This window comes from Panthera onca, chromosome B1 (assembly GCF_046562875.1).
Source record: "Panthera onca isolate mPanOnc1 chromosome B1, mPanOnc1 haplotype 2, whole genome shotgun sequence".
Taxonomy (NCBI): Eukaryota; Metazoa; Chordata; class Mammalia; order Carnivora; family Felidae; genus Panthera; species Panthera onca.
The window spans coordinates 105,595,041-105,609,932 of NC_138342.1; the positions used below are offsets into that span (position 1 = coordinate 105,595,041).

The window sequence follows — 14,892 nt, forward strand, 5'->3', positions numbered from 1 at the left end:
TTATCAAGACTGAAATCTTTGCAATAATCTCCAGTAGTTTTTCCTGGTCTAATATGTCTAATTCAACCACTTTGGATGATCCCTAGATTATCAAATCTTAGGTAATTTTCTCAACTCATCATGCAAATTAGTTGAACCCTCTAAGATTTCTTCTGAATTATTAAGAGATTTGACTTTTACATTTGCCTTCTGACTGCTCAGACTCTGAACTGTCATGTTGTTCTTGCACCTATCTTTTGTAAAGGGGAAAAGAAAAAAAGGTTCTGAAGCAGTCTTAAAAAATGTCTATGAATTCAAGGCTATCTTTTTTTTTTTTAAATGTTTATGCTGTATGCATCAGCAGTTCATTTATTTTTATTATACAGATATAAAATAATAATAATTATTATTTTTTTTGCTTGTTTGTTTTTATTTATTATCAAGTTAGCTAACACAGTGTAGTCGTGGCTTCAGGGGTAGATTCCAGTGATTCATCTCTAACATACAACAACCAATGCTCATGCCAACAAGTACCCTTCTTAATGTTCAACAACCATTTTCCCAACCCCTATTAACCCTCAGTTTGTTCTCTGTATTTAAAAATTTCTTACAGGTTGCCTCCTTCTCTGTCTTTATCTTATTATTCCTACCCTTCCCCTGTGATCATCTGTTAAGTTTCTCAAATTCCACATCGGGGGAAATCATGTGATATCTGTCTTTCTCTGACTGACTTATTTCACTTAGCATAATACCCTCTAGTTCCATCCATGTTGTTGAAAATGGCCAGATTTCATTCTTTTTTCATTGTTGAGTAGTATTCCATAGTATATATATACCACATCTTCTTTATCTATTCATTAGTTGGTGGACATTTAGGCTCTTTCCATAATTTGGCTATTGTTGAAAGTGCTGCTATAAACATTGGGGTGCATGTACCCCTTTGAATAAGCACTCCTGTATCCTTCAGATAAATTCCTGGGTCACAGGGTAATTCTATTTTTAATTTTTTCAGGAACCTCCACACTGTTTTCCAAAGTGGCCGCACCAGTTTGCATTCCTACCAATAGTTCAGGAGGGTTCCCCTTTCCCCATATCCTCACCAATATCTGTTGTTTCTTAAATTGTTAATTTTAGCCACTCTGACCAGTGTGAGGTGGTATCTCAGTGTAGTTTTGATTTGTATTTCCCTGATGATGAGCAATGTTGAACATCTCTTTATGTGTCTGTTTCATGTGTCTATTCTTGTGTCTACTCATGTCTTCAGCCCATTTCTTCACTGGATTATTTGTTTTTAAAGGTGTTGAGTTTGGTAAATTCTTTATAGATTTTGGATACTAACCGTTTATCCAATATGGAATTTGCAACTATCTTCTCCCAATCTGTTGGTCGCTTTTTAGTCTTGTTGACTGTTTCCTTGGCTGTGCAGAAGCTTTTTATCTTGATGACGTTCCAATAGTTCATTTTTGCTTTTATCTCACTTGCCTTCAGAGACATGTCAAGTAAGAAGTTGCTGTGGCCGAGGTCGAAGAGGTTGGTGCCTGTTTTTTCCTGTAGGATTTTGATGGTTTCCTGTCTCATATTTAGATAAGTGGCCCAGTTTCATTCTTCTGCATGTTGCTGTTCAGTTCTCCCAGCACCATTTGCTAAAGAGACTATCTTTTTGCGAGTGGTTAAACTTTGCAAAATGCCTAGGTATTATCCTACTGAAGATGTGCCTCGGAAGCTGTTGAACCACGGCAAAAAACCTTTTAGTCAGCATGTGAGGAAACTGCGAGCTAGCATCACTCCTGGGACCATTTTGATCATCCTCACTGGGCGCCACAGAGGCAAGAGAGTGATTTTCCTGAAGGAACTGAGCAGTGGCTTGCTACTTATGACTGGACCTCTGTCCCTTAATCGAGTTCCTCTGTGTAGAACACACCAGAAATTTGTCATTGCCACCTCCACCAAAATTGATATCAGCAATGTGAAAATCCCCAAACACCTCACTGATGCTTACTTTAAGAAGAAGCTGCGTAAGCCCAGACACCAGGAAGGTGAGATCTTCGACACGGAGAAAGAGAAATATGAGATTATAGAGCAGCGCGAGGTTGATCAGAAAGCTGTGGACTCGCAAATTCTGCCAAAAATCAAAGCCGTTCCTCAGCTTCAGGGCTACCTCTGCTCTGTGTTTGCTCTCACGAATGGAGTTTACCCTCACAAATTGGTGTTCTAAATTTCTTACAAAGAACCTAATTAAATAACAGATCCATCTCAAAAAAAAAAAAAAAAAAAGATGTGCCTCTTTTTTCCACTGGATACTCTTTCATGCTTTCTCAAAGATTAGTTGGCCATATATTTTTGGCTCCATTTCTGGGTTCTCTATTCTATTCCATTGTTCTGTGTGCCTGTTTTTGTGCCAATACCGTGCTATCTTGATGATTACAGCTTTGTAATACGTGCTAAAGTCCTAGATTTTGGGGCCTCCAGCTTTGGTTTTCTTTTTCAACATTATTTTGTCTATTCAGGGTCTTTTGTGGCTCCATACAGATTTTGGGATTGTTTGTTCTGGTTCTGTGAAGAATGTTGGTGCTATTTTGATTCGGATTGCATTGAATGTATAGATTGCTTTGGGTAGTATCAAAATTTTAACAATATTTGTTTTTCCAATCCATGAGCATGGATGTTTTTCCATTTCTTTGTGTCTTCTTCAATTTCTTTCATAAGCTTTCTATATTTTTCAGTGTAAAGATATTTTACCTCTTTGGTTAGGTTTATTCTTAGGTATTTTATGTTTTTTGATGCAATTGTAAATGGGATCAATTCCCTGATATCTCTTTCTGTTGCTTCACTATTGGTGTATGTGACTGATTTCTGTACATTGATTTTATATTCTGTGACTTTGCTGAATTCATGTATCAGCTCTAGCATTTTTTTTGTGGAGTCTTTTGGATTTTCCATGTAGAGTATCAGGTCATCTGTGAAGAGTGCGAGTTTGGCTTCTTTGCCAATTTGGGTGCCTTTTATTTTGTTTTGTTTTCTGATTTCTGAACCTAAGACTTCCAATACTATATTAAACAACAGTGGTGAGAGTAGACATGCCTGTTGTCTTCCTGATCTCAAGGGAAAGCTCTCAGTTTTTCACCATTGAGGAAAATATTACTGGTGGGCCTTCAATATATGGGCTATTGTGACATTAAGGTATGTTTCTTCTATCCTAACTTTCTTGAGGGTTTTTATTAAGAAAAGATGCTGTATTTTGTCAAATGCTTTTTCTGCATCTATTGATAAGATCATATGGTTCTTATCCTTTCTTCTATTAGTGTGATGTATCACATTGTTTGATTTGAAAATATTGAATCAGCCCTGCAGTAAAGGAATGAATCCCACTTGATAATGGCGAATAATTCTTCTAATGCACTGTTGAATTCAATTTGTTGGTATTTTGTTGAGAATTTTTGTGTCCAGTTGCATCAGGGATATTGGCCTATAATTCTTCTTTTTAGTGGCATCTTTGTCTGGTTTGGGAACCAAGGTAATGCTGGCTTCATAGAATGAGTCTGGAAGCTTTCCTTCCATTTCTAGTTTTTGGAACAGTTTGAGAAGAACAGGTATTAACTCTGCTTTAAATGTCTGGTAGAATTCCCCTGGGAAGCCATCTGGCCTAGGACTCTTATTTGTTGGAAGATTTTTGATTACTGATTCAATTTCTTCCCTGGTTATGGGTCTGTTCAAATTTTCCATTTCTTCCTATGTGAGTTTTGGTAGTGTGTCAGTGTCTAGGAATTTATCCATTTCTTCCAAATTGTCCAATTTGTTGGCATATAATTTTCATAGTATTCTTTAAAAATTATTTGTATTTCTGTGATGTTAGTGGTGATCTCTCCTCTTTCATTTGTGATTTTATCTCTTGGGTCCTCTCTTTTATATTTTTGAGAAGTATAGCTAAGGGTTTATCAATTTTGTTTTTCCAAAAACCAGTTCTTAGATTCATTGATCTGTTCTACTGTTGTTGTTTTTTTTAATTCTGTGTTGTTTATTTCTGCTATAATCTTTATTGTTTCTCTTCTTCTATTGGGTTTGGGCTTTCTTTGCTGCTCCCTTTCTAGCTCCTTTACGTGTGAGGTTAGGTTGTGTATTTGGGACCTTTTTTGCTTCTTGATATAAGCCTGAATTACAATGTATTGTCCTCTCAGGACTGCCTCTGCTGCATCCCAAAGGGTTTTGGACTGTTGTGTTTTCATTTTCATTTGTTTCCATATATTTTTTAAATTCTTCTTTAATTTCCTGGTTAACCCATTTGTTCTTTAGTAGGATGTTATTTAACCTACATGCATTTGGGGGCTTTCCAGATTTTTTCTTGCTGTTGATTTCAAGTTTCATCGTGTTGTGATGTGAAAATATGCATAATATGATCTCAGTCTTTTTATACTTGTTGAGGGCTGTTTTGTGACCCAGTATGTGATCTACTTTGGAGAATGTTCCATGTACACTCGAGAAGAATGTGTATTCTTCTGCTTTTGGGTAAAAATTTCTGAATATATCTGTTAAGTCCATCTGGATCAATGTAGTATTCAGAACCATTGTTTCCTCATTGATTTTCTGCCTAAATGATCTGTTTATTGTTGTAAGTGTAATATTAAAGTCCCCTACAATCACAGTATTATTATCAGTAAGCTTACTTATGTTTGTGATTAATTGATTTATACATTTAGGTTCCTACTCATTGGGAGCATAAACATTCACAGTTGTTAGCTCTTCTTGAAAGATAGATGCCTTAATTAGGATATAATGCCCTTCTTCACCTCTTGTTACAGTCTTTGTTTTAAAACCTAGTATGTCAATATAAAATTTACTTTATCTCTGGCTTTCTTTTGATATCCAGTAGCATGATAGATGGTTCTCCATCCCCTCACTTTCTATCTGCTTGTGTCCTTAGATCTAAAATGAGTCTCTTGTAAGAAGCATGTAGATGGATCCTCTTTTTTAATACATTGTGATGCCCTATGTCTTTTGATTAGGGCATTTAGTCCATTTACATTGAGTGATTATTGAAAGGAAGGGATTTAGTGCCATTGTATTATCTGTAGGTTTTGTGTGTATGATGATGTCTGTGGTCCTTTGTAGTCTTTGCTGCTTTCCACTCACAGAGTCCCCCTTAGGATCTCCTGCAGGGCTGGTTTAGTGGGCATGAACTCCTTTAGTTTTTGTTTGTCTGGGAAAGCCTTTACTTCTCCTTCTATTCTGCATGACAGCCTTGCTGGATAAAGGATTCTTGGCTCCATATTTTTCCTATTGAGCAAATTGAATATTTCCTGCCACTCCCTTCTGGCCTGCCAAGTTTCAGTGGACAGGTCTGCTACTCCCCTTATGTGTCTACCTTTGTAGGTTAAGGACTGTTTGTCCCTAGCTGCTTTCAGAGTTCTTTCTTTCTTTTTCTTTCTTTTTTTTTTTTTTTTTTTTTTTTTTTTTTTGCCGGTTTCACTATGATATTTCATGGTGTTGACCCGTTTTTGTGGATTTTGAAGGGAGTTTTCTGTGCCTCTTGGACTTGGATACCTGTTTCCTTTCCCAGATAAGGAACGTTCTCAGCTCTAATTTGTTCAAATAAGCCTTCTAACCCCTTCTCTCACTTTTCTACTTCTGGATCTCCCATGATATGGATATTGTTTCATTAATGAAATCACTTAGCTCTCTAATTATCCCCTTATTGTCTAGCAATTTCCTTTCCTCTTTTTTTCAACTGCATATTTTTCCATAATTTTATCGTCTATTTCACCTGTTCTCTCCTTTGCTTCTTCCATCCTCATTGCCACTGTCTCTAGTTTATTTTGCATCTCATTTATAGCATTTCTCAGTTCATCATGACTATTTGTTAGGTCTTTGTTCTCTGTAGCAATAGATTCTCTGCTGTCATCTATGCATTTTTTCAAGCCCAGATATTAGTCTTATTACTGTACTTTTAAACTTGCTTAGATACATTGTTTATATATGTTTTGAGCAATTCCCTAGCTGTAATTTTTTATGGATTTTCTTTTGAGGACAATTCTTTTATGTCATCATTTTGGCTAGTTTTCTGTCTTTTATGTGTTTTAATAGCTTATGTGTCCTGCACCTGTGAGAACTTCTGTGTCGTACACCATCCAGGGCCTGGCCCTTCAGGAACTGTTTTTTGGAGTGTGTTTCATGTACTCTGTTGTTACATTTTGGCTGCTCTATCCCACTGGTTAGTTCTCTGAAAAGCCCTTTCTTGCTTGTGGTAGTGCAGTGTTTGGACCTTCAGCCAAGCGTGCTTTGGCTTGTTAGTTGAAGTAACCCTGGAAAAAAGGAAAGGGGAGGAAGATGCCTGATCTTATACAAACAGAAAAATGAAAGGGGTGAAAAAAAGACTAAGCAGTGAATAAAAAACTATAAGCTTCAATCAAGAGAGAGGAAAAGGAGAATAAAGAAGAATATATAGAAAAAGAATAAAGTAAATAAAAAGAATAGAGTAAATGCCTAATTAAACAAACAAAACAGAATATATATATATATATATATATATATATATATATACATACACTACATATATAAAATAAGAATTGACCAAAAACCATATCAGAAACTATGAGCCTGATTCCAAAGGAAAAAAAAAAGAGCTAGAAAGAAAAAAGAAGAGAAGTGAAGAGAAGAAAAAAGATAAAAGGGAAGGAAAAGAAAGGAAAGGAAAGGAAAAAAAAAAAGACAAACAGACTAACATACAAAACCGCAGGAAAGTTGTCTGTTGGTGACTGGCACTGGTGGCTGTCCTGGGAAGAGAGGCTGTCTGGTTCATTCAAGTGTCAGTCTTGCTCCAGTAGATAAGCAGCTGCCTGGCATGGAGGGGTGGGGTTTAGTGTAAGAGGTTCCAGCTTCCACTGGGTTCCCACTGTCCTGTTTCCTGAATCCCCACCCTGTTGGTGATGGGGAAAAAATGACGACTCCCCAGTCTCTCCTCCCCAGACAGAGTGTCTCAAACCACACTGTTCAAGCAACCCTCACAGAGCAGCATGGACGGTCAGCCTGCCCTACTCCACAGTCTGCTGCTCTTCATAGGTGCTCAGCTGGGATTCAAACCCAATGTCTTAAAGAGCCCTGCACCTCATGGACCATGTTCTGGTATTGCGCCACAGCCCTGCCAATGAAAAGCCTTGTGGCTGGCACTTGCAGGGTCTTTTGTCCTTCTGGAGGCAATAAATGCTCTTCCAACAACACTCAAGGGAAGGGACTGTTCTCTCCCAGTGTGGCCCTGAGATCGCTACAGTGCCCTGGAGTCAGCTCCTTCCCCCTCCCACACCCCAGGGGCGTGCACAGGGCCAGCTCAGGTCAGGAGAAAGTTGCACACCCTGAAAACTCAGATCTTTAGCTCTTAAGGCTGTTTGCCAAATAGAAACTGACACTCTCCATATTTCTCATTCCCCAGTCCATGGTACCGAGAGGTTTACCTCTTGTACTTACTCAATACCCCAATTCCATAGCCTCTCTGTCTTTCCCTTTTGTCTCTCCACAGAAGGGGTTTTCTCCCTTCCATGCCAATGATGTTTTTCTCCCCCAATACACATACATGCACCTTGATCCCGCCAAGCTGTCTCCCTCCACCTGTGAAGATCCTTCTGCACTTTGCATATTGATTCCCTGGGTGTTGCGAGTGTTATGACCTCAATACAGCTGTCTTTGAGGGATGAGGGAAATCCTGGTCCTCCTACTTCGCCACCATCTTAACTCCTCCATCAAGGCTATCTTTGATGTTGTAGGGTTTTTGTTCATCAATGATATACTTCCCTCAGATAAAACAAAACCTCTAAAGAAATTGAACATATTTAGAAATAAATGTATTGAAGGGATGGCTCATGTAATCCAAGTTCTACAGAAAGGAACTGAAAATAATAAGGAATTAATGAGAAGGAAAGAAAGGGTTGAAGGGTGTCTAGGTCACCACAAATTCAAAGAACATGGTAACTGATGGTTATGGAATCAGAAACTGAGTGGTACAGACTGAAATATCCTATTGTTGTGATGGTACCTGAGGAAGACTGAAAGAAGATGTTTTAATTTTTCCAGAATGATCATTTCTGGCTCAGATATTAAGAGATAATGCCAAAGAGAAAGAGTACAAAGGCAAAATCTTCAAAGGAACAAAGTGTTAAGGAATATAGTGTATGAACAACTTAGAAATGGTAGTCAGGGTTCCCTCCCACCTTCTGATTTCCAGACAATGGAGTGTTCCATGCTTACTACTTCTTTGTTAGCTACACCTTTGGAGAAGGCTTTGGGGGTACAGTCTCCTCATGGTATACCAACATTGAAGAAAGTGAAAAAAATGAAGGAAGTTTTTATTATGAAAGGAAAGTTCCAAAGGTAGCAACACACAGGTTTTAGGAAAGAAATCCAGAAACTTAAGAAAAGGCAAAAGAAGAAAAAGAATAAACAAAAAATGACATGGAACATGTAAAAAGAAAGGGGTACTTAGTGTATGTGTTATTCAATGCTAGTTCAGATTTTACCTATTCTTCAACTCTATGATTTCTTGATATCTGTACTTATGTATGGTCTATTCTAATGTTTTCCAAAATATAGATATAGAAATACTAATCCTGATAGATATCCACTGAAAAGACAACTTAATATATTTGAAAAATAATTTTTATAAAAATGACCCCAAATTTACAAACAAAGATTGCCAAAGGTTCTTTCAAGGTCATTCTTGAACATTGTCTAACAGATCCACCCTTGGATCATTTATTTAAGAGGAGGTCCCTCCCTTGTTTGTTTGTTTTGTTTTGTTTTTTAATAAAATTTAATATTGACAAGGTTAGGCTTTGTGAGGTACATGTTGACTTGTTTGTGAGGTAGAGATGTAAATTAATACTGATGAGTGGAAATGATTACCTCAAAGGTTACAGTTTTACTGTCTTATAGGGCATAAATCAGTTCTGTCTGTAATGTAACAAATTTATTCAGCATGCCTTTTCTGATGGACTATACAAATTTCTGGTCTTCAAATCATCCTCCTGCTGGCTTTACATTTTTTTGAATTAAATAAAATTTTGCACATGCTCATACTATATTTTATGAGTCATATTTGTAACTTTAAAAATACTATGCATATATATACATATATATGTATATATGTATATGTGTATATATATGTATATATGTATACGTATATATATATGTGTGTGTGTGTGTGTGTGTGTGTGTGTGTGTGTGTGTGTATATATATATATATATATATATATATATAATGCCATGACTTTTTCCCAAAATTCACAATGCACATTAATATATGAAGAATTCTTAGTATTTTAGTAAATATATTGTGTACATTTGTTTAAACAAATTAATTAACTACATCTGTTTCTTTAATAAAAGCATTTTGGGAAATGTTGTTCTTTACAATACTTCTACCTGTGAGCTAAATAATTATCAAATATCTCACTGGCATAAACAATCATACTGCACAAATATTAGACTGAACCCTAAATTATCCAGTTAGATAAGTAGGTAGGTTGACATATAGATAAAGAGAGAAATAGATATGAATAAATCCAAAACTTATCAAATTTACCCTTTAGGTTGATACAAAATAAGTGATGAAAATTGTAGAAACTGAGATTAGCCTCATGTAAGTCACATGCATATCACTGAGAGTCAAATGTATCTTCTGATGAAGAATACAATGCACATGCACATGTATTTACAACTTCCAGGAAAATGACAAATTAACTTAGGCTGTTGACTTCCTCACTAAAACACAACAATGGAGACGCCACAGAGCAACTAGCCATTTCAGCAGCTAGCAAGATTGTTTTTAGGAATCCAAAAGAACCACAGACAGAAGATGCTGGGAAAGGACCTTCCAGGTATGCTCTTTTCTTTACCCTCCACACTCCTGCTTCAGTGTGACATCGAGGTCGTCTGGAGCCTGGCTGGGATGGGAGCTACAACAAGGGCTGGGAAGCTAGCCATCCTCTGAATGTTTGCTTTTCCCTTTTCCCTCTGGATAAGGCAATTGTATCAATGAGTGTTGGTCTCAAAAAGAAAAAGCAGAGCCTAGAGCACAGGGTCTAAAACATTTCTTTGCAGATAAAGGATTCCTGGAAAAGAAACAGAGTGGATGGTCAATCTCAGATGTCAATCAAGAAACTCTCTCCCCTGAAATATGTCCTCCATTCTGTTCCATAAATTTACTCCGGGTTGCATATGCTAATGTTTAAGGTTTTATCTTCTCCTCTAGCAATCATTATTAGTAGACAACTGATAGTACCAAGTACTTAAAAGATGAGCTCATAGTGAAGTTTGAGGGAAATAACCATGAAAGAAAGCAAAGAAGGCAAACAACACATGCCAGAGGAAGTGAATCTAATGAAGTAGACACAAATTTAAAATTGGCCTAGTAAATATGCAAGATGGGAAAAATATTGGAAACACGAAGCAGAAATTGGGTTATAACCAAGATCTATCTGAGATGATGGTTACAAAAAGACTAACTTTGAAATAAAAAACTCAATGGATAGGCCTGATAGCAGACTGAATTTCACAAAAGAATAAATCACTGAGCTAAAAAACCAGGAAGTTTCCTAGAATGAAGAGACAGAAAAACAAAATATAATAAAATAATAATGGAGCACAGAAGCAGAAATTAAGCAACAGGTATGAAGAGAGCTAAGAAGCAGAAATAGTACATGAGGGGAAGAAAATATTGAAAAACATAATAATTGATGGCTGCCTGGGTGGCTCAGTTGCTTAAGCATCTGACTTGACTTTGGCTAGGGTCATGATCTCATGGTTTGTAGGTTTGACCCCTGCATGGGGCTCTGAGCTGATAGTGTGGAACCTGCTTGGGATTCTTTCTCTCTCACCCTCTCTCTCTCTCTCTGCCCCTCTCCTCCTCATGCGTATATGCACTTTCTCTCTGTCTCTGTCTCTTATCTTTCTCTCTCTAAATAAATGAATAAACTTAAAAAATAATAATTGAGAATTCAACCCCTCTTGAAAAAAAGAGGGCATAAGATCTCAGTTTGAAAATGTATGTGATCTGCTGAAAAGAAAAATAATGCACATTCAGATGCATAATAGTGAAATATAAAAACATCAAAGATGAAAATGACATTTTAAACGCTTCTAGCAAGAAAAGTAAGTCACTTCAAGGGTTGAAGGATGAGAAGAGTGATATCAATTTTCTCAAGGCAAATGAGATATAAAAATATAATAAATTGGTTTCAAATTGTTGAAGGAAAATGAAAGTAAACCTAGAATTTTCTTTTTAAATTATTTAAATATGAGCTAATAAGAATATTTTTAGGTATAAATGGACTTAGAATATTTACTACAAAAATACCTCTCTGAAAGACTATTAGAGAATATATTACACCTATTTTTTATTTTTATTTTTTACAGAGAAAGAGGGAGAGAGGGAGTGCACTCTCACAGGCAAGAGAGGAGCGGAGGGAGAGGAAGAGAGAGATTTCAAGCAGGCTCCATGTCAAATGCAGGGTCCAATGTGAGGTTTGATCTCATGACTGTGAGATCACCACCTGAGCCAAAATTATGAGTAGGCAGCTTAACGCACAGAGCCATCCAGACGCCCCATGAATATATTATATCCAGAATAGAAGTAAAACTAGGAGAAATGAATTATGATATGAGAAATAAAGGTAGGTGTAGAACTTACTAAAATTTATTGTTGCTTAAGAAAACAATGTCTAAAAGATGGATGCCCATAACAATCCATAAAGAAACTCTGGCTGACATGAACAGAAGAGAGTGGTGTTGGAGAGATGGAAGGCCAAAGGTGGTGAAAGCAGAAGAAGATACTTGTTTTGCTTCAGGTGTAGATACATAGATCAATATGCAGTAGACACTGCTTATAATACAAATACATGTCAGAAAAATGTATAGGAACCACCAAAAAAGAAGAAAATGTATTTATCTAAGGCCTAGAACTCATGGAGGGATAGAGGTGAATAAAATAAACATAATATAATGCAATGAATATAAAAAGAGAAGTTAGGGGCACCTGGGTGGCTCAGTCAGTTAAGCATCTGACTTCGGCTCAGGTTATGATCTCACAGCTTGTGAGTTCAAGCCCCACATTGGGCTCTGTGCTGACAGTTCAGAGCCTGGAGCCTCCTTCGGATTCTGTGTCTCCCTTTCTCTCTCTGCCCTTCCCCCACTCACACTCTGTCTTTCTTTCTTTAAGAAAAAAAAAACATTAAAAAAAAGAAAAGTTAGATGAAAGAAAAGCCCAATAGTGGTTACAACAATGTACATTGTTAACTATATCAATTAAGAAAAAAGACTTTGTACCCATGTTGGTTAAAATTCAAGATCCAGCAATACATTTTTTAACAAGAACTATATGTCAAATATATTTACATAAGAGATATATATAGAAAATAGGAGAGGTCAGAGAGGCTAGTAGTAAAGGGAGGCAAAAAATATACCAGAAAACCATCTTTCAAAAAGTAGTCGAAACGTGAATTTTGATATCAAACTACACACCATGTAGGGTGAAACACATCACAAGAGCAAAAAAGGGTTTATTTTTAAAGGAAAATGATATACCTATGTCTACTGTTGAACTTGCTAGGAGATTTGTATTGGTCAATGGAATGAGAGCAGAAGAATTATATTTTTAGAAGTGTGTGTGATACTTCTGAGCAGAAGCATTAAGAGCCATTGCAGTGTATGCCTCTTTTTCCTCTGTCATGATGTTAGCACTGTCTCAGATATGAGTTCCTCTGTGAGCTGTGAATATGGCAAGAAGATTTGCCCCCTGATGATAATGAAACTTTACTAAGAAACAAGTGACATGTACGAATTTATAGCGTTGAGTGCAAGTTATGAAATTAGGCAGTGAACAATGGATCCAGGCACTGCATCTTGGAGGAGTCTGTGAGACCTGCAGATTAATTCTTTGTTCAACTGACAGTAAAGGGAATTTTCAAGACTACACTTTTTGCAATCTGAGTGATTATATCTTTACTCGTTTAAAAATATCATAACCTTCATACAAAATTATTTGATTTAATTTGATGAAACACTGTAATCTCTATTGGTTGTATCTAATTACTCTGCCGCCTTATTGAATCCTGCATGCATTTGTTTTACCTGTCTCGCTGGCCAGCAATCTAAAGCTATTATATTGAGAATTTCACAGTTTCACAGTGTACCTCTAAGGAATGTGGCCAGGGAAAAATGGGGAATTAATAACCTCCTTGAACTTTAACTACTGTTTTGGCTGCTCATTTAAAAAAACATTTTTTTTAATGTTTTTATTTATCTTTGAGACAGAGAGAGACAGAGCATGAGCAGGGGAGGGGCAGAGATAGAGGAAGACACAGAATCTGAAGCAGGCTCCAGGCTCTGAGCTGTCAGCGCAGAGGCCGATGAGGGGCTTGAACTCATGGAGTGTGAGATCATGACCTGAGCTGAAGTCAGACATTCAACTGACTGAGCCACCCAGGCGCCCCCTTTTTTTTTCTATTGTTGAGTTTTACTTGCAGGAAAAAAAATGTTGGAATATAGTTAAAGCCCAAAGAGTTACGTGTACAGGCAAGTTACATATAGCAGAAATGTGACATCTTCACTGGGAATCTGACCGTTTAAATGCTTCCTTTAGCCTGCACTCAGACTGTTTCCCAACATCCCCAGCTTATTCTATCAGAGGTTGTTCCTGATTGGTATGTTTCCATAAGACCTAAATAATTCCACCAGAACTTACTTCTCATTGGCTTAATTTTTCCTAAGGTCTAGTAAGATAGGCGAGAGTCCATCATTTTTGACACATTTATTTTGTCACACAGTTATGCAGGTTTACAACTAAAGATAATAAAAATCAAAACATGTTTCATGGCAAGTCACATTGACCAAATACAAATTTGCCTTTTAGTAATTGATCATATTGAACCAAAACAACGTCACTACCTGAATGAAATACATATTTAGTACTACGTTTTCTTTTGCAAAAGTTAATGACCACTACATAAGAAAATGCTAAAATATAAGCTGCTACTTTATCTTTTTTTTTCCATTCAAAGTGAGATCATCACAAAGCAACTTTTGAGAAAACTCCTAGGATACTAGACAGCCTCAATGATATATGATATGTGTAGTATTTGTTCTATGTTTTTACACTTTTGCAAAGGCCTCATAGAAAAGTTTCCCCAATATGCAAAGAAAATAATAGAATTAATTAAAACACTCAGTTTAATTCATCATTCTGCTGATGGCAAAGATAAACACCCCAAATTTATTTTTCCTAGTAATTTTATGTATTCATCTTTGTTTTTAATGAATTTCTTTTTCCTTGAATCTCCTCAGTGTGTTGGCACTCTATCAATCAGTAGCAGAAAACAGAGAAATCATTGGATTCTCTGCTGGAATGAAGTACAGGCTGTATGGAAAATAGTGTTGCCAAGTCAACCAACCACTCAAAATAGAATTAAAATCTCATGATAACTACAGCCACAATATGCCAAGAGGGAAAGAAAAAAGAAATTGTTCCCAAATGAGAGAGGAAGGAAGGCAGCATAGAGTAGTTGCACTCTTGGTCCTTTGAATAACTTGCTTTATGTCCTTGGGTGATTCACTTAATTTCCCTGGGTTTTGGATTCCTCTCTGTAAAATGAGAGGATTGGACTAAATCACCAGTTTCCAAATTATGAAGCTTGGAATAATGCAAGGAGACCTTGAATGCATGTGCTTTATATACTTCCCCAATCACTAGGGCCGAAAAGTCCAATTGCAGCCTTGTGGGAATTGGAAAAATACTTTTATATTTTATAAAAAGGTCTTCATTTGGAAAACTTCAGGACACATTAGTAAATGATATGTGAAGTCTTTTCAGACTACAGAATGCCATTATTTTATGAGTTAGATATCCAGATGTTGAGGTGTATGATTCCTGATTGA

General features: G+C 36.7%; 1 protein-coding gene across 1 annotated transcript; it reads left to right on the forward strand.

The window, feature by feature from the left end:
- The first annotated feature begins 1,648 nt into the window (after nucleotides 1-1,648).
- On the forward strand, nucleotides 1,649-2,237 carry LOC132677811 (large ribosomal subunit protein eL6). Its single transcript, XM_060629581.2, has one exon. The coding sequence runs from the start codon at nucleotides 1,664-1,666 to the stop codon at nucleotides 2,192-2,194; it is 531 nt and encodes a 176-aa protein (XP_060485564.1). The 5' UTR covers nucleotides 1,649-1,663; the 3' UTR covers nucleotides 2,195-2,237.
- Nucleotides 2,238-14,892: the final 12,655 nt, after the last annotated feature.